This window comes from Grampus griseus, assembly GCF_964374135.1.
Source record: "Grampus griseus genome assembly, chromosome: 5".
Lineage (NCBI taxonomy): Eukaryota > Metazoa > Chordata > Mammalia > Artiodactyla > Delphinidae > Grampus > Grampus griseus.
The window spans coordinates 85,040,519-85,065,722 of NC_138998.1; the positions used below are offsets into that span (position 1 = coordinate 85,040,519).

A 25,204-nucleotide genomic window follows, 5' to 3' on the forward strand; every position below is an offset into this window, starting at 1 on the left:
ACAGGCTCCGGACGCGCAGGCTCAGCAGCCATGGCTCACGGGCGCAGCCGCTCCGTGGCATGTGGGATCCTCCCGGACCAGGGCACGAACCCATGTCCCCCGCATCGGCAGGCGGACTCCCAACCACGGCTCCACCAGGGAAGCTCAAAACTTTATATCTTTTTGAGCAAAGAACTGTTCCAGGTGCCTTTTACAGTCTTCCAGGGAATTTAAATTTTTTCCATTAAGAGGATTTTGTAAAGACTGAAATCATTGGAAATTCGAAGGTGCAATGTCTGGTGAATATGGCAGATGAATCAGAACTTCCCAGCCAAGCTGTGACAGTGTTTGCCTGGTCATCAAAGAAACATGTGGTCTTGTATTATCCTGATGGAAGATTATGTGTTTTCTGTTGACTAATTCTGGACGCTTTTCACTGAGTGCTGCTTTCAGTTCGTCTAATTGGGAGCATTACTTGTTGGAATTAATCGTTTGGTTTTCCAGAAGGCGCTCATAATAGAGGACTCCCTTCCAATCCCACTATATACACAACATCAGCTTCTTTGGATGAAGACCGGCTTTTGGTGTGGTTGGTGGCGGTTCATTTTGCTTGCCCCACAGTCTTTGCCATTCCACGTTATTGTACAGTATCCACTTTTCACTGCCCGTCACTGCTTGTTTTAAAAACGGAACGTTTTCATTATGTTTCAGTACAGAATCGCATGCGGAAATACAGTCAAGAAGGTTTTTTCCAGGGACTTCGCAGTGGTTAAGAATCCACCTACCATTGCAGGGGACTTGGGTTCGATCCCTGGTCCAGGAAGATCCCACATGACGTGGAGCAACTAAGCCTGTGCGCCGCAACTACGGAGCCTGCACTCCAGAGCCTACGTGCCACGAATTTGAAACCCGTGTGCTCTAGGGCCCCCATGCTGCAACTACTGAAGCCCGTGCACCTAGAGCCCATGCTCCACAACAAGAGAAGCCAACACAGTGAGAAGCCCGCACACTGCAAGAAAGAGTAGCCTCTGCTCGCCGCAACTAGAGAAAAAAAAAAGCCTGCACACAGCAACAAAGACCCAATGCAGCCAAAAAAAAAAAAAAAAAAAGGTTTTTTCTGCTTATCTTATGTGGAACCCAAACATCAAAGTGATTAACATAACCAAGCTGGTGCAAATGATTTTCAACGCTTGATTTGGATATTTTGCGTATGTTGGCTATCTCCCATGTGGTGTAACGTTGATTGTTCTTAATTAATGTCTCAAATTGATCAGTATCAACCTCAACTGGTCTACCTGACCGTGGAGCATTGTCCAGAGAGAAATCTCCAGCACGAAACTTCACAAACCACTTTTGACATGTTCGATCAGTCACAGCACCTTCTCCATACACTACACAAATCTTTTTTTTGCATTTCTGTTATGTTTTTACCTTTCTTGAAATAATAAAACATAATATGCCGAAAATGTTGTTTTTCTTCCATCCTCAACAGTAAAATGGCTACACAAAAATTCACCAATTTTGATGTTTTTTTTTTTAAATGCATGCTGATATGACAGCTGTCACGTACAATCTAAAAAAATTGTTTGGAATGAAGTTAGATAACTAAATGCTATTAGAGCCATCTTACGGAAAACACCGAATGAACCTTTTGACCAACCCTGTATGATTCCTGTAATCTCTTAATCTGTTCATTTTATGAGGATGAATATTTATTTAGATAGACTCACACAAGGAAAGTAAATAAGTGAAGAATAGTAAATGAGGAATGATAGAGTAGGATAATTTATGGTAAAATATTAAATTGGTATTTAAAATTTTTTATTTTTAATATGAAAGGACCCTTTGGGATTATTTATTCCTATTAAGAGTTCATTTGTGAAAGTGCTGCTAACATTGCCTCCTCGTTTCAGAGAACTTTGAGAATTTAGGTAATAAGTATTTTTATATTTCTTAAATCAGGTAAATGGAGGATGTTTACAACTTAATTTTAGTTATATTCTGCTGAATTTTAAACAGGTATTGCAGGAATAACCGAAGCAGTTAAGGAGATTACACTGGAAAGCAAGGTACTGGTTGTTTACTTATGTTTCTAAATTCAGTGACCTAGTTATTTGCATGTATATTTATTTTGAGATTATTCATATCATTTTTATGCAAACTCTAATTATTTATTATCAAGCTCTTTTAAATTCCAGCTATTTTATTCCCTCTCATTTTTCTACATCAACATACCAAAACACTGCTGTTTCCTAGTGCTTCTCTTTTCTTTAATCTGTCAAATGGTTAAGAACATTTTTTGAGATTGTAACTGGTTAAAATCTACAAATTTTTTTACTAATTGGGAAGATTTCTAGACCATTTTAAAAGAAACGGCTTTTTTTTTTTGTGGTACGTGGGCCTCTCACTATTGTGGCCTCTCCCGTTGCGGAGCACAGGCTCCGGACGCACAGCCTCAGCGGCCATGGCTCACGGGCCCAGCCGCTCCGCAGCACGTGGGATCTTCCCAGACCGGGGCACGAACCTGCGTCCCCTGCATCGGCAGGTGGACTCTCAACCACTGCACCACCAGGGAAGCCCTAAAAGAAACGGCTTTTTTAAGTATAAGTACAAAATGGTCTTCAAGTGGAGGTTTTGAGGGGATTTATTTACTTGCTGATCAGTAGCTGCTGATGGTATCGTGTTTAAATTTGTAGTTTAAACATTAAGTAATTTACTCATTTCTTCTGTAGTTTCTTAATTTACTGCTAATTTGAAAGATTCTTGTTTTTTTGTTTTATTTTATTTTTTTTGAAAATTTAAAGGAAACTTTATGTCATCCAAAATCATGACGTTTTGGATGAGTGGAAGCTAAATGGGTTTCATTGTACAGTTTATTTGAAGGAAGGGTAAAAATATATAATTGGGTAGAAATTTTCTGCTTGAAAGTTTTCAGTTAATTTAGACTATCTGTATTACATTAGCTTTTCCATTTCTAGAGAAAGAATGATTACAGTTATCTTCATATTTTTGATATAGTTGTTTGAAATAATATAGAAAAAAATACGAAATGCCTTCACCCTTATCTTTTCTTAACTATTTTGTTCACAGTCAAATCTCTTAGAAGATAGAATATTTGGACAGAATAATTGTGTTCCTTTTGTCCTTATGAAACGTTCAACTACAACAGTTCCTAGTTTAAGATAGTTTTCTTTATGTGTTTTCGTCATTTGGATCTTTTGGGATTTGTTACCTGGGGCTTAACAGAAGATGTTAGAAACCAAAACAATATTTTTTTCCCTGTGTACAATTTTATGCTTGCTAGGGATTTAAGGTTCAGTTCAGCCTGAGAATTCATCCTTTTGAAGTTTTACTTTTTGGAGAATTTGAATGATAAAGGAAAAATTACATAAATGGCTTTGCTGCTTCAGAAGCTCCTGTTTACTCCAGCCATTAGTATGTATGCTTCACACTTTGGGAATGATAAATGGCAGAGGAGTGTGGATAGCATTATTTGATAAGTTTATGGTAATTCTTTTAAGAATTTTTAATAAATGCAATAATGGTTAATATGGTACTTTGTATCACACTTAAAATTCTTATGTCCTAGTAAAGGTTGAATATTTAGAATAATTTACAACTGGAATATATCTTCCCTGTCACTTCCTGTTTAATATAGAATTTACATGATTATTTATAATTTAGTGCTTAGAATACTTGCTATCCAGAGTAAAATTATAAATTAGGTGAAACTAAATGTCCAATTTTTTTACCTACTACATTGACTTCAGATTTGTAGAATATTAATTTCGTGAAAATGATAATTGTATATTAGGCTTGGCTTTGATTAGCATTATTTCATTCTAGTGCAAATGTAGTTAAGAACTGAAATCTTATGTGTTCTAGTAACTGTAATTGCTTAATTCAGTCAGGAATGTTAACAAATTAGAGAATATGATATTTATAATAATAAATTTAACTTATAAATGTATTGTGATTTATAGATATATAGCTTTTTCTCCTTTAAGTGTGCAAGTTAACTTTGAATTGGTTTTCTAATACTAATGAATTGCTTAACTAGAAGTATTGTTTTGTTGGAAGTGCAGCTGGCAACTTTTTTAGATGACTTGGTGCTTCTATGATACTTTTATATTTTTCAGTCACAGCACTTAGCACATCACTCTTAAAGATTGGCTTATGGGTTTGTCATCTGATGGAGGAGTTTCTTGAGCATAAGAACTATCTTATCACTCTTATTTTTACAGTGGTTAGTTAGCACTGCCGGCATGTGGGTGCTCAGTATTTGAACTAATGAACATATTTAAGTGATTTTAAATATAATCAATTTCAAAGGACAGTATAAAACTCCAAGATTGCTCAGCATTATGTGAGGAGGAGGAAGAGGAAGATGAAGGAGAAGCTGCAGATATGGAAGGTATTGTGTTCCGGATTTGCTTTACTCACAATAGAATATTGCTTTTAGAATTGGTGTAATTGATGTGAGTTAAGAATTCTACTCCATTGAGTTCTAAATTTAACATTTAACAGCCTAGAGAGGATTTGTTTAGTTTAAATTTAATCAGCACAGAACTTATCTTGGTCTTAGACTCTTCTACTTCACCCAGAGCATAGCTGTGATAGCATTATTTCTGCTGAGATCAGTACTGATCATAAATCTTTAATGCTGGGTACAGCCGTAAGACACAGATTCTTAAGCTAATTCTTAAATTCTTTCAGAACAGAACAAAATTTGTTCTGGCATTTAGTATTTTCTTTTTCCTTTTTGATAACATCTTACTACTAAAACCTTATGATAGTGATTCTTAATGGGGCCTTTTGAACTACATGGAATCCCCCCACTGCTCCCTGAAAATCTGAAGTGCCTTCCTAGGATTGCTAGCTGAGACTCACTGCATTAGTGAATCATTGTTACAAGAGATTGAAACCCACTGTACTAACAGAACACGGTAATACGGGTCTAAAAGTATACGGCTTTGATCCTGTTAACCATTTCCTCCTCTTTTTTTTCCTCCCTTGATTTTTTTCTTTTTTTTTTGCATTACATGGGCCTCTCACTGTTGTGGCCTCTCCTGTTGCGGAGCACAGGCTCCGGACGCGCAGGCTCAGCGGCCATGGCTCATGGACCCAGCCGCTCCGCGGCATGTGGGATCTTCCCAGACCGGGGCACGAACCCATGTCCCAAACCTGTGTCCCCTGCATCGGCAGGCAGACTCTCAACCACTGCGCCACCAGGGAAGCCCCTCCCTTGATTTTTTGACGCAGGGTTTTCCTCCTCTTTCCTTGACTGTTTCTTGTAAAAAGTCATCTTGCTGGGCTCTTTTACTTCTGCTTCACTGTTAAATGTTACTATTTCATGGGGTTTCACTTTTTTTTTTTTCTGCTCACTCCCAGGTAGATTTTTATCTACTCTTATGACTTCTGTAATTGAATACTGTGGTCTGGCACAGAATTGTTTACAACAGGAAAAATGGTATATAAATTACATTAGATTCTCTATGAGAGTTTAAATATGAATATGTGTATGTATAGAGAGAGGGTTAGTTGGAAAAAGGAAGAGGATTTAAAAAAGACAGGGCAGATATTTTGGAGGCTGTAAGGTGGCTAAATCCTCCCAATACATAGGATTTAGTGAGAGAGAATGCAAATGTAGAAGGTAGTGTCAGTAGAGTTGAAGCACCATAATGGCAAGTGGTGTTCGATGATGAGGAGGTGACAGCATAGCCTAATCAACCAGCATAGCCTTTACTTAAAAGTACCTTTTTTAGTTTTGTTTCCTAAATTACTTCGAGTTTCTGTGAAACCTAGCTGTATATCTGTTCCTGAATTCTAGTAAGAGTCTTGTCCTTATTTCCACTGTGTACTCCTATTCTTTGAGGAAATCCAAATGAGTTACTTGTAACCGAAATTGCTCACAGCAACCTCATATACCATTTCTGCGCTCAAGACATCCATGTCTAAACCCCCAACCCAGATCTCCTGAATTTCATATCTACTTGTTTAGTTTCATTTCTACGTGGATGTCTCATAATTGTCAGAACCACCTTCTGTACAAATACTCTTTCTGGGTTCCATTTGTCTCTGAATGGCACACAGTTGTCCCGGTTGGAGTGGGGAACCTTATGAATAAAATACTGTTTTTAGAGTACAAGCTGTGGGACTGCCTTAAATATCTGGCAGCTTTTTAGTATGTTTGTTACATTTCCCTTGGATAGAGTTAAAGAAACAATTGCTATATATGGAATTTTGCTTAAAAACAGTGTTGTTGGTATCTAATATAACAGTTAATTTTCATCCATCATTCATCAAATATTTATCAAGCAATACAGTATCTATGTATCAGATACTGTATTTGGTGCTGGAGACAAAGCAGTAGACATGATCTCACGGAGCTAATATTTGATTTAGGGGACACAGACAAAAAACAGTAGATAAGCAAAATATATACTGTCTTAGATGGTTATAAGTGTTAGGGAGAAAAATAAAGGTGGGAGGGGATAGGGAGTCTTGTAGTACGATGAGTGTTGTAATTTTTAAATAGGTTAGTCAAGGAAGAACCTCATTGAGGATATACCTTTTAAGTAAAGTCTGGCAGGAAGTGAACGGACAAGCTGTTTGGATATCTGAGGAAGAGTGCAAAGGCCCTGAAGTGGGAGCATGTGTGGCTTGTATAAAATACTGCAAGGAGGCTCCTATGTCTAGAGAGGAGAGAGGGGAGAGTAATAAGGCATGGAATCAGAGAGGTAACCCGGGGACCAGATCTTGTAGGGCCCTGGCTTTAACTCAGAGTGAGACAAGAAGCCATTGGAGGGTTTTTCTAAGTAGAGGAACAGCTGAGAACGAGATTTAACATCTCAACAGAATCACTGTGACTTCAGTGTTGAGAATAGAGTGAAGGGATAGGGACAACAGTTGGGTGGCTATTTTGATAATCTAGGCAAGAAATGACTGTGGCATGGCCTCGAGTAGGAATTGGAAGTGATGAGAAGCTGCAGATTCTGGACATATTTTGAGGGTAGGGCCAAAAAAGGATTTGTTGCTGGATTGGATGTGACATGAGGGAGAGAGAGTACTCAAGTGTGACTCCAAGGTTTTTGACCCAAATGTCTGGAAAGATGTCATTATTGAGATGGGGAAAACTGTAGGAGTGAATGGCTTTGGAGGGGGAGTCAGGAGCTCAGTTTTTGACATGTGATATTTGCTGTGCTCCTTAGTCACTCATTGTAGTCCTAAGTAAACAATTAGGTATCCATGTTTGCAGTCAGGGAATAAATTTAAGAGTCATCAGCATTTAAAGCCCTTGGGACTAGATGAAATCATCAAGGGAGTAAGTGTGGATAAAGAAGAGACAAGGTCCAAAAACTGAGCCCGTAGTTACTATAGATGATGAAGGGGAACCAGCATAGGAGGTAGTGAAGGAGAAGCTAGTGAGGTGGGAGGAAAGCCAGGAAAATGTAGTATCTTAAAGGCTGAGGAAAGAAAACGTTCCAAGGAAGAGGGAATAAATCATGCCAGATGTTCCTGAGAGGTCAATTAAGATGAAAACTGGGAATTGACCACTGGATTCAGCCAAGTGGAAGTCAGTGATGACTTTAACGGGCACATTTTATGCAATTCTATAAATAGCCTTGTGCACCCTATGGAGTCACCTAGGGCTCTGCAGTATTATTGTGCCAGTTGGTATTAGTAATAGACTGTTGTAGCACAGGCCAAGCCTTAAGCCTGCTAACTTTCTCTGGCTTTGTCAGGTGAAGTGTCTGCTGCTTTAGAAGTATAGAATTAGCTCCCTCATGTTTATTCAATATCTTCAGTCAGAACAAAAGCAAAAACCCAGGTTTTGAATGATACTCTGAAGTAATATGTAATTTGGTTTAGGAAATTACTTCGAACTTGATTAATCTTTTGTTGCTTTTTTAAACAGAATATGAAGAGAGTGGATTGTTGGAAACAGATGAGGTTTGTAAATCAAGTTTTTTCTTTAGTTAATTTTTAATGAGTAAACTTGGGGATTAGTGTTCTTAATATCTTGATCTATCAAATGAGTTTTTAATATGTGTACATTGTTTACAGTATATAACATTTTAGCTTTAAATTTTGTTATATCTGCTGTTGAATAAAAAATATATGGGATGGGAAAAATAGATTTTCTAAAACAAGACATTCATAGTGATTTTAATGGTTGTAAATTTTTCTCCACTATTACCAGGCTACTCTAGATACAAGGAAACTAGTAGAAGCTTGTAAAGCTAAAACTGATGCTGGAGGTGAAGATGCTATTTTGCAAACCAGAACTTATGACCTTTACATCACTTATGATAAATACTACCAGACACCACGACTATGGTTGTTCGGCTATGATGAGGTAAAAATAAAGAAAGACATTTTAATGTAAATATTTTAAATTTTTGTGTTGAATTCTTTTGTCATTAGGCCCATGGATATATACTTTTGCCTTTTAAATTTTACAAATCATTTGTTTTATAATTTTGTGATTTATGTTGAGTTTGATTCTTATTTTGAAGAAACTGAATTATCCATTGTAACACCACCACTGCTAAGAATTAAACAGAAATAATCTGTTACATTTATTTCTTGGTCCCTGAGCTTATTTATCCCTTCAAAATGTGAGGAAAATTGAAGTTGGTTTGTTGTATTAAATTTTGTTTGAGATTATATCTATTGGATATATAGGCATTTGTAGAATGATCATATTGCATGTAGTTTTTTTCCTTAAGAATTTCACTTAATTGAATTAAAGGATAACTGAAATAAAAGTAACTTGTTTAACCTGTCATTCCAATGACTATAAATGGGAAACAAGAAAATAAAACAAAATCGGCCTAAAAGATGTTAGAAAGTTATAAAATGTTTTGATAGCCATGAACCTGCCTTTTTGTAGGATCTTTTCTGTATTAGATGGTGGCTGATGTCACATAACCTTGATGGACAGACTCTCTCCTCCCTCCCTCCCTACTTGGTGTAAATAAATCCTTGGCCCAAAATAATCTGGTGGTTCTAAATAGTATAGAATTCAGAACTGCAAGTGATGTGGGAGGTGGGGATAAGTATAAACCCTGAAGTTTAGGCCTAAAAGTTTTTAAACAATAATTTCAAATGAAGCACTTTTTATGGTTTTAGCAACGGCAGCCTTTAACAGTTGAGCACATGTATGAAGACATCAGTCAAGATCATGTGAAGAAAACAGTGACCATTGAAAATCACCCTCATCTTCCACCACCTCCTATGTGTTCAGTTCACCCATGCAGGTGTGTCTGTGTGTGTGTGTGTGTATTTGTGTGCATGTGTGTGTGTGTATACTTCATGGATTTACTACTTGGGAGTCTGTATAAACATGGTGCCCGAACAGAAAAAATTTACTTAATAAATAAAATTCTCTTTTATCTTCCTTAGGAATGTTTTTGTGCTTAAATAATATATAAGACAAAGAAAAAAAACCTTACCAATTTCCTTTAAGTTTAAATTCATTAAGAATAATTTTTGTCCTTTGTGTATGTTTAGTTATAGTATAGATCTTTGTGATTTCACTCCTGTTATTAGCTCCAAGAATACTTTGGAAGATCCTTTTTAGATTAAAAAATACTAATCATTTAGACATGGTTTGCTCTATTGTGATATATCTTTCTGCGAATGTGCAATGTAAAGTTAACTTTGTGCTTTTTCTAGGTGACCATTTATCTCTTTTTATTGGTTAGTGAAGGGAGATGTGTGTAGAATTTCTATTCCTTTACTTTTCAATTAAGAGGTTTTCAGCCCTACCAAATCAAGTACATTTTATAATTTGGGATTTCTTTGTATTAATGTGTTTTCACAGGGCCAAATAAGTGAAACTGAATCTATATATATGATCTGCTTAGAATTTTCCTTAAAAAAAAATTACATGCTAAATTCTTTCAGTTATTTCTAATGGGTAACTTCTACAAATCATTGAGCAATTTTGGTAACAGTATTTTTCAGATGAAAACGCTGATATTCCATTGAATAATTAGAGGCAACAGTCTTGTTTTAAAAAATCCTTTAATATTTTCTTCTCATTTTTAACAACCTTTTTATTCCAAAAATCTATCCCATAGGAAGTCTAGTTCATTTTTCAAGTTTATTTATATTAAGAGTGTTAATAATGCTAACTATGAAAAGTATTTCAAGAGTCATTGGTTTAAAACTAAAACTATCTAAAATTACCTAATCTAAAAGGTTTTCATTTTTGAGAGTTATTTTTTTGGATCCTCTTATGGCTTGAGAGTTTAGGACAGAGCTTATCAAACTGAGGCAGGTCTCTTTCTGAAGTATAAACTTTACTCAGTGGGAAAAAGAGATAAATAATTTAACTGGTGATGTTAAACATTTTAGTAAATGACTGTATTATGGAATATAATGTAAATAAGGCAAAAAAAAGCTGGGGCCCTGTAAAATGAGACTGCAAGGGCATTTTAGGCCTTGCCGTTGGCTGCCTCAGATTATGTCTTCATATTCTCAGGGCCAATACATTTATTCTCATCTTCTAAGTTGACTGCCTCTTTCATGAAGGTTGTACTCATAAAAATTGAAGTGGTGTTATTTAAGCCAGGATATGTGTAAAAGTTCATTTCTTTTGTACAGTGCCCTTTTCTCAATTATATGCTCAGGCAATTACTTTGATGCCACCTTTTTCTATAGCATAGGAGATTCACCAGTTGGCCACAAAAAAATTTGTGGAACACTTCAGATAAATATCCTTCTTTATATAAAGCCAAAAAAATTTTTCTAAATAGAATCAGATAATTTTAATCTGAAAAAAAATATATATAAACCTCTTAACTCTGACCAGTTGGCTTTTCTTTAACTCAGTTTTGGTTTACTCTCTGTTAAACATTGAAACAGTCAAAATCACAGCCTTATAAATATCTTTGTGTTTTTTTTGACCAGCTGTTAACCATGTAGCTTTTTTGAATTTGCCTGTTTAGGTTCTTTTTTGTTTCTCAGAGCAGAAAGCCCTTGCTCTGTATTTATGCCCTGGCATGATTTCCCTTTCTCTGATTTTCTGCCCTGCCTCCCTTCCACCCCCATTATAGGAAAGCTAACTAGTCCCATTGTGTTCATTTGTGACTACCGTGGCTACAATAAAACTGTCTGCATGACTCAACAATCTGGCTTGTTGGGGAGTAGGGAGGAGAATATTTTACAATAGTACTATTATATATTAAAATTAATTCACAGGCGGTAATAACATAGGTGTAATAATGTAGGTTTCTTCGCAAACAAAAACTTGCTTTTCCTACTTTGATCCAATTGATCTATACTAATAAGATGTGTTCTTTTGCTTTTAGGCATGCTGAGGTGATGAAGAAAATCATTGAGACTGTTGCAGAAGGAGGGGGAGAACTTGGTGTTCATATGTATCCTTACCTGTGTATGCGACTAGAGGAAAATTGCTTCTGGGATTTTTTTTCCCCCTTTTTGGGAAATTTAGTATAAACTTTAAGGCACAGTAGTATAACTTATTTTAGCCCCACACATCTGGAAGTCTTAGTGGGAGTCCTTAATTTATTTAGAAAATGTTACATTGTGATAGTTCTGGCCTTGTTCAGTTGATAAGCACATGTCCCTGTGTGCACCAGTTAGCTCTGCCTTGTTACAGAGCTTCAGAGCAATATGTACTTCTAGGTGGCATCTTGCCAGTGCTTTTGTTTGTTGAGGCAGTGGCTGAGAGTATGCACAACTGTGAACTCTTTATGGAAAAGAAACTCAAAGTGCTTAATCTGTTGATGAAAGATGAATAACCTGTGAATTTAGAGGATAACACATGAATATCTTTTCAAGTATATTTCTGATTTAACATATTATCAAAAACGTACTTTTCTATCAGGTAAAAGTAAAGTTGGGTTTTGTCAGTCTGAGGTCTCTGAAGCAAAGAAAGAATTCAGATTAAATAAATAGGTTAATTAAAAAGTAAAGCACCTGAAATCTATTTCAGGTTGTCTTCAAATGTAGTATTTTCATTTTTCTCCAGATAAGAGCACCTCTTTATTTCTCTGGGGTTAGCAAGAGGAATTAAGTAAACTACTGGATCCTGAAATACACGTACCCATAGCATGGATTCATCAAAAGCAGTCAAGAGTCAATGATTTAAATACCAAATAGCTTGAATTAGTTTGATGCTAGATTGACATTCGACTTGGTGGTTCCTGCCACTCAGTGTTAGATGTAGACTGAGGGGTCACCACTGTGTTGGAACTACAGATAAACTAAGCATTGCTAATAGAATGTGTGCCTCAGAGAAACATTGGGCTGATTTGATACTGAAACAAACCAAGAACTTTTGGTCCAAACCAGAATTACTCTTAAAATTCTATTATGCATAATTTGAGCATTTATCTCTGTTTTGGAAGCTGTGTAGCAACTTGGAAGACTCTATATATAATTCATAATTGTCATCAATTCCCCTGAGAAAAATTAATCTCTTAATGTTTCTAAGTGCAGTGGAACATAGAAAAAAATTCAGGAATTTATTAAAGACAGTCCAGTATAGCAGATTTATTAAAGACTATTCCAGTATAGTATATGGCAAGTACATATACTAACCAAGAATCATTCCTTATGGAGGGTTTTTACTTATTTTTTGTTCTTTTACTTCAGTATTTTTATATTCTTTACACTGTCCCATTTTCTAACATACTCTAGCAAACTTGTAGGCAATAAAAAGACCATCTCCCAATCATTTAAACATGTACAACCTTGTCCTTATTTTTATATTAAAATATTTGGGCTAATATGAACTTGTACTCATTAAGAAGTCTTACATGCAAATATTAAATGCGGCCGGGTCAGTCATTCTTATAGAGAGCCTCATGCTGAATAGACACCAATTGCATGAATGAATTTTTTTAATATAATATACTTGATTTAAGATTTTGTCTTCTGTATTTTTTCTGAGGAGTTATTGCTTAATAAAATGGATACTTACAATGTTAGCTTAAATCATAGAAGTATTTACCAATCTGTTTTCCTTAGCTAAAGACCTTTAGGTATCTTCTAATTTTCTTGAAATTTGTACAAGCTGTCATTCCAACAATAGAATATGACTACACAAGACACTTCACAATGTAACAAAGAGAGCATAGAATCTATCCTAATTATTGATTCTGATTTTTAAAGAATTAACCCATAGATGTGACCATTGACCATATTCACCGATATGTACAATTTCTCTAATAAAGAGAATTATATGTTTATGCATTAAATAAAAGTTCCTCTACCAGCCTTATTTGTTTAATAAAATGAGTGTAAAGAGACCGTTTTTCTTGCTTCTTATCAAAAGATGATAATTCTTCAAGTGTAGAAGTATCTCATACAGAATGATGGTAAGAGTATTTTTGGTTCACACTTATGAGGAAGATATTTAAATGTGTAATAATGTGAGAGCTGGGGCTAGAAAATACTTCATGCTAGACTCACCTTCCCTTCTTCTTTCTGTTCCTTTTGTTTCCCCTCTCTGACCATCTCCCTAAGTCTCCTATCTGCTAGTAGTTAATATTGATGAAGTACTTACTGTGTGCCAGGAAATGCGTTAAGTGCTGTTACTTATTTTCTTTCTGGATTGTTTTACTAAGTTTGTATCACCAAAGTTATTTTTTTATTAAAGATTCAGGAATATTTTTCCTATGGTGATTGCCTGATAGAATATTAGAATTTAAAGGGATCCCTTTGTTGTATCACAGCAGTTTATAGATATGGGTCTGGGAGTTCAGAAAGGTTAAGTGAGGTTCTACTCAGGGACACCCGCTGAGAGCCGAGGAGTAGAACCCAGGCCCTTTGAGGATTCCTCTTACATTCTCTTCGTACCCCACATTGCCCCCTCGTCCCCTTTCTTTCCATCTTGCACATAGTGGGAGTGGCTAACCCGGCCTCTAAGGAACCTTCGTTTCTTGGTTGGTTTTTGTATTCCTCATCATTCAAGAATACTTGCCTTACCTTCAATGCCCCTTCATTTTTACCCCTTTTCCAATTGTAACCCAATTTTTGTGTTTTAAGGAGCTCTCCATAATGAAAATCTTGATAGAATTAAGGTGGTGTTTGATACGGCATAATAGAGAGATGTAAACATGGGTGTCATCTTAGAATACACATCAGATATCCTGCTTGCTCATGTAGGCAGCAAGCTACTCTTCTGGCTTTATTTGAATTAATCTTCCCAACTGATTTTACTGAAATATCCTATTTTTGAATACCTGTAATCTAAATGATATGTAGTAATAGATGTTATCACATTGTCAACATTTTTCTCCCAGTTAAGCCTTATTTATAGTACAGATACCTTCAAATCATTTTTTTTTAAGCTGGCAGTCATATTTATCACAATCACCACTAGGTGGCATAAATCAGAAGATCTTTTTTTCCAATTGAAATCTTTACATGGGTGCCTAATGCATAAAACAAAAGTGGATTTTTTTAACATCTTTATTGGAATATAATTGCTTTACAGTATTGTGTTAGTTTCTGCTGTATAACAAAGTGAATCAGCTGTATGTATACAGACATACCCATATCCCCTCCCTCCCAACCTTCCTATCCCACCCCTCTAGGTGGTCACAAAGCACTGAGCTGATCTCCTTGTGCGATGCAGCTGCTTCCCAGTATCTATCTGTTTTACATTTGATAGTGTATATATGTCAGTGCTACTCTCTCACTTCATCCCAACTTACCCTTCCCCCTCCCCGTGTCCTCAAGTCCATTCTCTACATCTGCATCTTCATTCCTGTCCTGGGTTTGTCAGAACCTTTTTTTTTTTTTTTTAAGATTCCATATATATGTGTTAGCATACGGTATTTGTTTTTCTCTTTCTGACTTACTTCACTCTGTATTACAGACTCTAGGTCCATCCACCTCATTACAAATAACTCAATTTTGTTCCATTTTATGGCCGAGTAATATTCCATTGTATATATGTGCCACATCTTCTTTATCCATTCATCTGTCGATGGACACTTAGGTTGCTTCCATGTCCTGGCTTTTGTAAATAGTGCTGCAGTGAACATTGTGGTACATGACTCTAAAAGTGGATATGTTAATGGTATAAATGTGTTTTTATGAGTTCAGATTTCTAGCACTCATTAAGAAAAATGGGGTTGGTTTGATAAAGTTGTTTTAACGAACTTAGAATTGGGTTTCAGATTACGCACGGCAATCTTACAAGTCTTTGCACCTAGTTTATTTTTTATATTAGCTTTGTGGCATTTTTAAACATTCAATTTGCATAAGTAGTAGCAAATGGTAATGGTTTTTTCTTTTGTTTTATAACTTTTTATTTTGAAATAATATTAGATTTACAGAAAAATTGCAAGTCCTATACACCCTTCATCTGGCTTCCTCTAATGTTAATATTTTATATAACCATGATACATTTATCAAAACTAAGAAATTAACATTGATACAATACTACAAAACTACAGATTTTTTTTGAGCTGTTTGTGCATTTTATTTTTGTTCTTGCCTCTTTTTTTATTGAAGTATAGTTGATTTACAATATTAGTTTCAGGTATACAACATAGTGATTCAGTATTTTTATAGGTTATACGCCAATTAAAGTTGTTATATTTGCCATATTCCCTGTTCTGTACAGTATATCCTTGTAGCTTATTTATTTCATACATAGTAGTTTGTGCCTCTAAATCACCTAACCCTGACTTGCCCCTCCTCCCTCCCCTCTCTCCACTGGTAACCACTAGTTGGTTCTCTATATCTGTGAGTCTCTTTCTGTTTTGTTATATTCGTTCTTTTTAAAAATTTTTTAGATTCCACATATAAGTGATATCATATAGTATTTGTCTTTTCGCTGACTTATTTCACTTAGCATAATATCCTCCAGGTCCATCTGTGTTGTTGCAAATGACAAAATTTCTTTTTTATGGCTGAGTAGTATTCCATTGTGTATATATACTATATCTTCTTTACCTGTTCATCTGTTGAGGGACACTTAGGTTGCTTCCGTATTTGGCTATTGTAAATAATGCTGCTATGAACATTGGGGTGCATGTATCTTTTTGAGTTATTTTCATTTTCTTTGGATATATACTCAGGAGTGGAATTGCTGAGTCATATGGTAGCTCTATTTTTAGTTTTTTGGGAAACCTCCATACTGTTTTCCACAGTGACTGCACTAGTTTACATACCAGCCAACAGTGTGAGAGAGTTCCCTTTTCTCCACATCCTTGCCAACATTTGTTGTGTTTTTTGTTTTTTTTTTTTGCGGTACGCGGGCCTCACTGTTGTGGCCTCTCCCGCTGCAGAGCACAGGCTCCGGATGCGCAGGCTCAGCGGCCATGGCTCACGGGCCCAGCCGCTCCGTGGCATGTGAGATCTTCCCAGACCAGGGCACGAACCCGTGTCCCCTGCATCGGCAGGTGGACTCTCAACCACTGCGCCACCAGGGAAGCCCTGTTGTGTTCTTCTTGGTGATAGCCATCCTGACAGGTGTGAGGTGATGTCTCATTGTAGTTTTGGTTTACATTTCCCTGATGATTAGTGATATTGAACATCTTTTCATGTGCCTGTTGGCCATCTGCATTTCCTCTTTGGAAAAATGTCTATTCTGTTCTTCTACCCAGTTTTAAATTGGGTTGTTTGTTTTTTTGATGTTTAGTTGTATGGGCTATTTGTATATGTTGGATATTAACCCCTTATCAGTCATATCATTTGCAAATATTTTCTCCCATTTAGTAGGTTGCCTTTTCATTTTGTCAATGGTTTCCTTTGTGGTACAGCCATTTTAGAGAGGAATCTGGTAGTACCTGGTCACATTAAGTATGTCTCCTCAGATTCAATTATCTTGCTGAAGTGGCTAACAGAACTCAGGGAAACACAACACTTATCAGTTATTAAAGGACATGAAGGATACAGATGAACAGCTAGATGAAGGGTGAGGTCTAGGAAGGTCCTGGGTCCAGAAGCTTCTCTTGCTGTGCAGTGCGGGGACATCACCCTCTCAGAGTGGATGTGTTCGCCAAACTGAAAGCTCTCCAAACACCATACTATTGGGATTTTATAGAGGATTTCTCACATAGGCATGATTGATGATTAACTCTGTTTCTAGCCCTTCTTCCCTCTCTGGAGGATGGGGAGGTGGGGCTGAAAATTCTAAGCTTCTAATCATGGCTTCGTCTTTCTGGTTATGAGCCCCGATTAAAGAGTCCACCTAGAATTACCTTGACAGAACAAAAGATGTTTTTTTTTTAACTTTATTTACTTTATTTTTTAAAATATATTTTATTTTAAAAAATATATTTATTTTATTTATTTAGTTTTGGCTGCAATGGGTCTTCGTTGCTGCGTGCGGGCTTTCTCTAGTTGTGGCGAGCGGGGGCTACTCTTCGTTGAAGTGCGCAGGCTCTCATCGCGGTGGCTTCTCTTTGTTGGGGAGCACGGGCTCTAGGCACACGGGCTTCAGTAGTTGTGACACACGGGCTCAGTAGTTGTGGCCTGCAGGCTCTAGAGCGCAGACTCAGTAGTTGTGGTGCACAGGCTTAGTTGCTCTGCGACATGTGGCATCTTCCCGGACCAGGGCTCGAACCCATGTCCCCTGCATTGGCAGGAGGATTCTTAACCACTGCACCACCAGGGAAGTCCAAAGATATTCTTAGTGCTCTTATCACTTAGGAATTTTTAAGGATCTTAGGAGCCCTGTATTAGGAACTGGAGACAGAGACCAACATATATATTTATTATTATATTACAGGGAACCTATAGAATGTTCATTGCTGTTTTGTTTATGGTGACAGGAGTTGGAAGCAATCTGGGGATTAATCATTGGTAGGGATACCAGGTACTGTACAGCAACTGGATACATAATAGATACACATGAAACAACATGGATAGATCTTAAACATATTGTAAGTTGTAAAAGTTAGTTATTTCCTTTGTAGTTTCCTCTGTTTTCCGTTTTTATTTGGTTATCCTATTTGACATCTCAAACATAACATGTCTAAGCCAAAACTCGTGATTTTATATTCACTGCCAAACAGCACCTACCACAACTGAACTGCTAACAATAAAAAACCACTCACTTCTTCCAATTTCCACACTTGACGTCACTACCAGCCCCCCCAGTTACTGAGCCAAAATTCCTGGAGTCATACTCTTTCTCTCTGTCCACCCCTCTCCCACTAATACATATCACATCTCTCAGCGGCAAGTCCTGTCCTCTCTACTTCCGTGACACATCCTGGTGCCTGGGGTTCTGTGTATTGAACCAGCAACTCACAAGATTTTAATGAAGGAGGTTGATTCATGGATCACACTTTGAGAAATTCTTGAGAAACACTCTCTTGCCCGTAGTTGAGGAGTAAACTTCCTTTTTGATAAATTTTGGGGCTTCTTAAGGAAAAATTAGAGGAAGATATTTTGGGGGAGCTTTTTAAAATAAAAATCATTTTTGTGATTCCATTGTTAATAGTGAATCAACTGGTCTCAGAAGGTAATACCTTTTCAGATTTGTCTCCCAGTACAGCTGATAGCATGAAGTTTATATTTAGGGAAGAGGAAGTAGCTAAGAGCTGTCTCTAGAGCCAATATTGAATTCCCAGTTCCCTTTAATTGTGTTACCTTGGTTCTGAACCTCCAGATACCTCACCTACAAAGAGAGGCTAACATTTTCTAGCCATAGAATTGTTAGGAGGGTTGAAGATGATGATGCATGTAAAGCACTTAGCACAGTGCTTGACGTTCATGCTGTAGCTAGTGTGATGACGATAATGATTACAATTGCTGCCACTCTAGAACTTCTGGTTTTGAGGTCAGAATTACCACATCCAGCAGAGGGCAGTGGAATAGCACAAGATTAAGCATTTAAGCATTCTGGATATGGCAGAGTTATCAAAAACTGCTTCTCCCACTTTCTCTTTGCGTTTTTTATCTTAATGGGGGAAGGAGGTGGATGATATTGGTCAACATCCTTTATGTTTGAGATCCTCACCCCTTCATTTATTGAAGAACAGTGAGATCCAGTTTACCCAGTGTTTGCTTGCAGTTATTTGCTGTTTCAATCACCTGACATTTTCCCTGAGCTATGTCCTTCATATCTACCTTTCTAAAATGAGAATGGATTAATTTTTTTTTGTTTTATTGATGTCTAATTGATAAAATTTTAATGTATTTAGAGTATACAATGTGATGGTTTGATATATGAATAATTTGTAAAGGATTCTCACACACCCATCATCTCACATATTTACTTTTGTTTTTTCCTTTTTATGGTGAGGATGCTTAAGATTTATTTTCTTGCCTAAATTTCAACTGTACAATGCACTGTTATCAACTGTAGTCACCGTGCTATCCTTAGATCCTCATACCTTATTCATTTAATAACAAAGTTTATATAACCTTTCACCAACCTCTCCCCTTTTCTCCCAGCCCCTGGAAACCACCATTCTACTCTTTATTTCTATGAGTTTGCCTTTTCTTTTTTTTTTAAAGATTCCACATATAAAGGATAACCTGAGGTATTTGTCTTCTATCTGGCTTATTTCTGGTGAAATGCCCTCCTGATTAATCCATGTTGTTGCAAATGACAGGGTTTCCTATTTTTTTAAAGGCTGAATAATATTGCAGTATATATATTAACAGTAGTCGAGGAGAGACCACGATGCAGGTGAAACAGCTGTGAAAAGAGAAAGAGAAGAAAGGACACTTGGGGAGAAAGAGTCTCATCTTGCAGTGCAGCTCCAAGAAAGTGTCAGACAGATTAATGGGGATCCAGGAGCACAGATTGCCTATTAGAGAAGCACCCCATCTGCCAGGAATGTCCTGGTTCTACTGCTGTGTGCAGATCCCAAAGGTGTGGCAGGTGGAAGCCATCAGCTTATTACACTCCTTGCAGGAGGCTCTCTCCAGAAGGGGGATTTTGAGTGGCATGCCTCCATGACAACCACAGTGAACACATTTTGAAAATGCTAAAGAAAATTGTTGTTGTTATGATTATTATTATTCCCCTTGATATTGCTGCTGCTACAACTACCACTACAGAGCCCAAATACGTTCATTCACTAAATAGATGTCAAAAGCCTATGCTGGGTTAGATACCAGTGGACTCCAGAATTCCAATCCCCATATACCACATCCCCTTCAAAGAACATTTGGGTTGTTTTGAAATCTTGGGTATTGTGAATAATGCTGCAACAAATATGAGAGTACATATATCTCCTTGAGATAATGATTTTATTTCCTTTGGATATATCCCAAAGACATGGGATTGCTGGATCATACGGTAGTTCTATTTAATTTATTGAGGAATCTCCATACTGTTTTCCATAGTGGCTGTACCAGTTTACATTCCCTAACAATGTACAAGTGTTTCCTTTTGTCTGTATCTTCACCATCCTTTGTTATCTCTGGTTTTTTTGATAATAGCCATCCTAACAGATGTGAGTTGATACTTCCTTGTGGTTTTGATTTGCATTTCCCTGATGATTAGTGATGTTGAGCATCTTTTCATGTACCTGTTAGCGATATGGATGTCTTCTTTGGAAAAATATCTATTCAAGTACTTTGCTTATTTTTCAATTGGGTTGTGTTTTTGTTTTTGTTGTTTTTTGCTGTTGAATTTTCTATCAGTGGTGATAATGGGCATCCTTGTCTTGTTCCTGATCTTAGCTTTTTGCCACTGAGTATGATGTTAGCTGTGGGCTTATCCATAAATGGGTTTTATTATGTTGAGATACCTTCTATCTGTACCTAATTTGTTGAGAGTTTTTATCATGAAACGTTGTTGAATTTCATCAAATGCTTTTTCTGCAATATATATTGGGATGATCATGTGATTTTTATCCTTCATTTTGTTAATGCGATGTAACATTTATTGAATTGCATATGTTGAACCATCCTTGCATCCCAGGAATAAATCTCACTTGATCATGGTGTATGATTCCTTTAATGTATTGTTGAAATTGGTTTGCTAATATTTTGAGGATTTTTGCATCTATGTTCATTGGGGATATTGCCCTATAGTATTCTTTTCTTGCAGTGTTCTTGTCTGGTTTTGATGTCAGGGTATTGCTAACCTTATAAAGTAAGTTTGGAAGTGTTCCTTCCTCTTCAAATTTTTGGAAGACTTTGAGAAGGATTGGTATTAATTCTACTTTAAATGTTTGGTAGAATTCACTAGTGAAACCAGACAGTCCTGGATTTTTCTCTGTTGGGAGGTTTTAATTATTGATTCAGTCTCCTTACACATTATTGTTCTGTTCAGATTTTCTGTTTCTTCATGATTCAATGTTGATAGTTTATGTGTTTCTAGTAATTCATCCATTTCTTCTAGTTTATCTAATTTGTTGGCATATAATCATTCATAGTAGTTTCCTATGATCCTTAGTATTTCTGTGTTATCAGTTGTAATGTCTCTTTTATTTCTGATTTTGTGTCTTCTCTCTTTTTTTCTTAGTCTAGCTAAAGTTTCTTTGATCTTTGCTATTGTCTTGCTAGTCTCTATTTTTTTTTTTTTTCTGCTCTGATCTTTGTTATTTCCTTCCTTTTGCTAAATTTGGGCTTAGTTCTTTTTCTAGTTTGTTGAGGTGTAAATTTAGGTTGTTTATTTGTGCTCTTCTTTTTTTTTTTTTTTTTTTTGCGGTACGCGGGCCTCTCACTGTTGTGGCCTCTCCCGTTGCGGAGCACAGGCTCCGGACGCGCAGGCTCAGCGGCCATGGCTCACGGGCCCAGCCACTCCGCGGCATGTGGGATCTTCCCGGACCGGGGCACGAACCCGTGTCCCCTGCATCGGCAGGCGGACTCTCAACCACTGCGCCACCAGGGAAGCCCTGTGCTTTTCTTTTTAACGTAGCCATTTATCACTAAAAATTCCTTCTTATTATTGCTTTTCCTGCATCCCATAGTTTTTGGCATGCTGTGTTTTCATTTTTGTTTGTCCGGTGGTACTTTTAAACTTTTCTTCTGATTTTGTCTTTGACCCAATCGTTGTTCAAGAGTGTGTTGTTTAATTTCCATGTATTTGTGAGTTTTCCAGTTTCTTTGCCTGTTATTGATCTGGTTTTATTCCAAGTGGTTATAAAAAATACTTGGAATGGTTTCAGTTTTCTTAAATTTGTTGACTTGTGATCTCTCCTGGGGAATGTGTTCCATGTGCACTTGAGAAGGATGTGTATTCTTCTGCTGTTGTATAGAAAGTCCTGTATATGAATTTCCATTGATCTATAGTGTTCAAGTCAGCTGTTTCTTTATTGATTTTCTGGATGGATGTTCTATCCATTATTGTAAGCAGAATATTGAAATTCCCTACTATTATTACATTGCTGTCAGTTTCTGCCTTCAGATCTGTCAGTATTTACTTTTGATACTCTGATGTTGAGTGTGTTATGTATTTTATAATTTTTATATCTTCCAGTTGAATTGATTCTTTTTTTTTGCAGTACACGGGCCTCTCACTGTTGTGCCCTCTCCCGTTGCGGAGCACAGGCTCCGGACGCACAGGCTCAGCGGCCATGGCTCACAGGCCCAGCTGCTCCACAGCATGTGGGATTTTCCCGTACCGGGGCACGAACCCGTGTCCCCTGCATCGGCAGGCAGACTCTCAACCACTGCGCCATCAGGGAAGCCCTGAATTGATTCTTTTATCATTATATAATGACCTTTTTTGTCTCTTGAGACAGATTTAGACTTAAAGTATATTTTATCTGATATGAGTATAGTGAATCTGCTTTCTTTGGTTACCATTTGTATGAAATATCTTTTACCATTTCTTCACTTTCAGTCTACATGTATCTTTAATTTAAAAGCAAGTCTCTGCAGACAGTATATAGATAGATCTTGGTCTTTTAAATTCATTTGGCCACTTTGTGCCTTTTGATTGGTGAGTTTAATATTTTAAGTTAAATTATTGATAAGTGATGACTTAACATTGCCATTTTGTTGTTTTCTGTTTGTCTTTCAGTTGTTTTGTCCCTCTGTTCCTCTCATGATTTTTTATAGTGATTTGCTTTGATTTATTTTGTGTCTTTTGTGTATCTGTTATATGTTTTCTTGTTGGTTAGCTCAAGACTTGCATAAAATATCTTGTAGTTATAACCTTCTATTTTAAATTGATAACAAAACTTCAGTTTCGTACAAAGCCCTGTCCTTTTACTCTTCCCACCTCCAGCACTTTGTGTTCTTGTAGACATTTGGTTTCCTTTTATATTGTATACCCACAAACAAATGTTTAAGCTTTATATTAGGGTTAAAAATAATTTATACACCACCTTTACTGTGTTATAGACAGCTCTACATATGTCTATATATTTACCTTTGTGAGATTTGTGCTTTCACATGCTTTTGTGTTGCTGTTTACTGTGTTATTTCATTTGAGCAAGTCACAGCCAGGACACCTCTGGGTGTTGGTCCAGCATGCATGTGCATTTGCTGCAGCAGTAGTGCAGCAGAAGTCTCAGGCACAGGCTCATGTGTAGCAGTTGCAGAGATAGGGTCCAGGACGAGTGCATGTTTGTGGAAGAAGGGTGTCTGCTCTGGCACTGGGAACTGAGGGATCCAGCAGTGTACATATGGCTCTGGCCCTGGAGAGGGGGCAGCATTGCACAGAGGCAGCTCTGGCCCTTGTGGGGAGGATGCAGCTGCTGCTTGGGGCCCAGCAGGGAGTAGGGGACAGCGGGGGTGACTCTAGGCAGCTCCATCAGCTGGGTTCAGCATAGGTGTGGACAGTGGGAGTCTTTGGCAAAAAGCTAGAGTGTCCTCAGCAGTGATTAGGGCTGCTGAGGTCCTCTGGTTCTCCTTTTTCCCCATAGGGGATGGTCACACTCATCCCTCTTGGCAATAAGCTGTGACACACTGGGGGATGAGATGACACAGGTTTGCTTTCTACACTTTTCTATGTGCCATCCTTAGTTTTTGTGCTCCTCAGGATTTCTGAAGCTACTTTATTGTATTCTGGAGTTGTCCTAGAGTTATTTCCCTCAGTATGTAGTTGGGGGGACGAGCATTGGATCCTTCTACGCTGCTATTCTAATGACATTACCTGTTTTTAACTTTTGGATAAATTCCTAGGGGTAGAATTGTTGAATCATAAGGTAGATGTATATGTAGTTTCATTCAAAAACAGAAAATCCTGTCAAATCTTTTTCTAACATGAGATACTTTTTTTTTTAACCCACTAAGATCCAGGAAGGTTTTTTATTCAGCAATAAATAACCATAACATGAGCCCACTGAAGCTCCACAACCCTTTGAGAAATGTACAAGTTCCCCCCTTTTTACAGATGAGAAAACTGAGGCTTAGTGAGGTGAAGCAACTTGTGTCCCACATCACGCAGATAATGAGCAACACAGCTAGAATTTGAGTCAAAGTGTGTCAACCTCAGAATCTACATTCTTTGTTAATGAGATGATCAGCAGGTCAGTCTAGAGGGTATAGAATGTTTGGGTTGGGAAAGAATGGGGGAAAAAAGTGAGAGAGAGAACCCAAAGAATGAGCTTAGAGAGGGAGCAGGGGAAGCTGGAAGGTATAAGCAGATTTGCCATTGGAATTAAGATCATTCAAGGCTATTCTTTTCACCAGGGTCAGCTAGGGAAGCTCCCACCTATGCAAACACCAGAAGGGAATCTGGTGCTTGGCACTGCATACCAGGCCAGAAGGCCTGGGAGGGCTCTCTTCATCTTCCTACCTCTTCAACAGGGAAGTGTTGGCAAGGATGTGGAGAAAAGGGTATCCTTTTGTGCTGGTGTTGGGAGTGTAAATTCATTCAGCCACCCTGGAAAACATTATGGAGGTTCCTTAAAACTAGAACTACCATATGATCCAGCAATCCCATCTCTTCAGTATATATATGAAGGAAAGGAAAACAGGGTCTTGAGATATATGCACCGCCATGTTCGTTGTAGCACTGCTCACAATAGCCAAAATATTTAAATAGCCCAAGTGTCAATGGATGAATCAATAAACGAGATGTGGTGCATATATACATGGCATATATATATGTATGTATGTATATATATATATATATGTATGTATGTATACATACATATGTATACACACAAACACAGGAGTAGTATTTGCCAAAAGAAAGAAGGACATCCTGCCGTTTGTGGCAACATGGATGGAATTTGAGGGCGTTATGCTAATTGAAGTAAGTCAGACAGAGAAAGAAAACTACTGTATTATATCATGTTATACATGGAATTTTACAAAGCTGACTCAGAGAAACAGAGACTAGGACTGTAGTTACCAGGGGTTGGGGAGT

General features: G+C 37.3%; 1 protein-coding gene across 1 annotated transcript in view; it reads left to right on the forward strand.

Annotated features, from left to right (window-relative positions):
• Positions 1–13,270, forward strand: part of ATG3 (autophagy related 3) — a 28,882-nt gene extending 15,612 nt beyond the window's left edge. Inside the window, exons 6-12 of the mRNA XM_082654586.1 lie at positions 1,999–2,048; positions 4,312–4,393; positions 7,898–7,932; positions 8,183–8,338; positions 9,115–9,242; positions 11,301–11,369; positions 12,999–13,270. Of these exons, the coding sequence (XP_082510712.1) occupies positions 1,999–2,048; positions 4,312–4,393; positions 7,898–7,932; positions 8,183–8,338; positions 9,115–9,242; positions 11,301–11,369; positions 12,999–13,080 (602 nt within the window). The 3' untranslated portion in view covers positions 13,081–13,270. The remainder of the gene's footprint in view (positions 1–1,998; positions 2,049–4,311; positions 4,394–7,897; positions 7,933–8,182; positions 8,339–9,114; positions 9,243–11,300; positions 11,370–12,998) is intronic.
• The last annotated feature ends 11,934 nt before the right edge of the window (positions 13,271–25,204 follow it).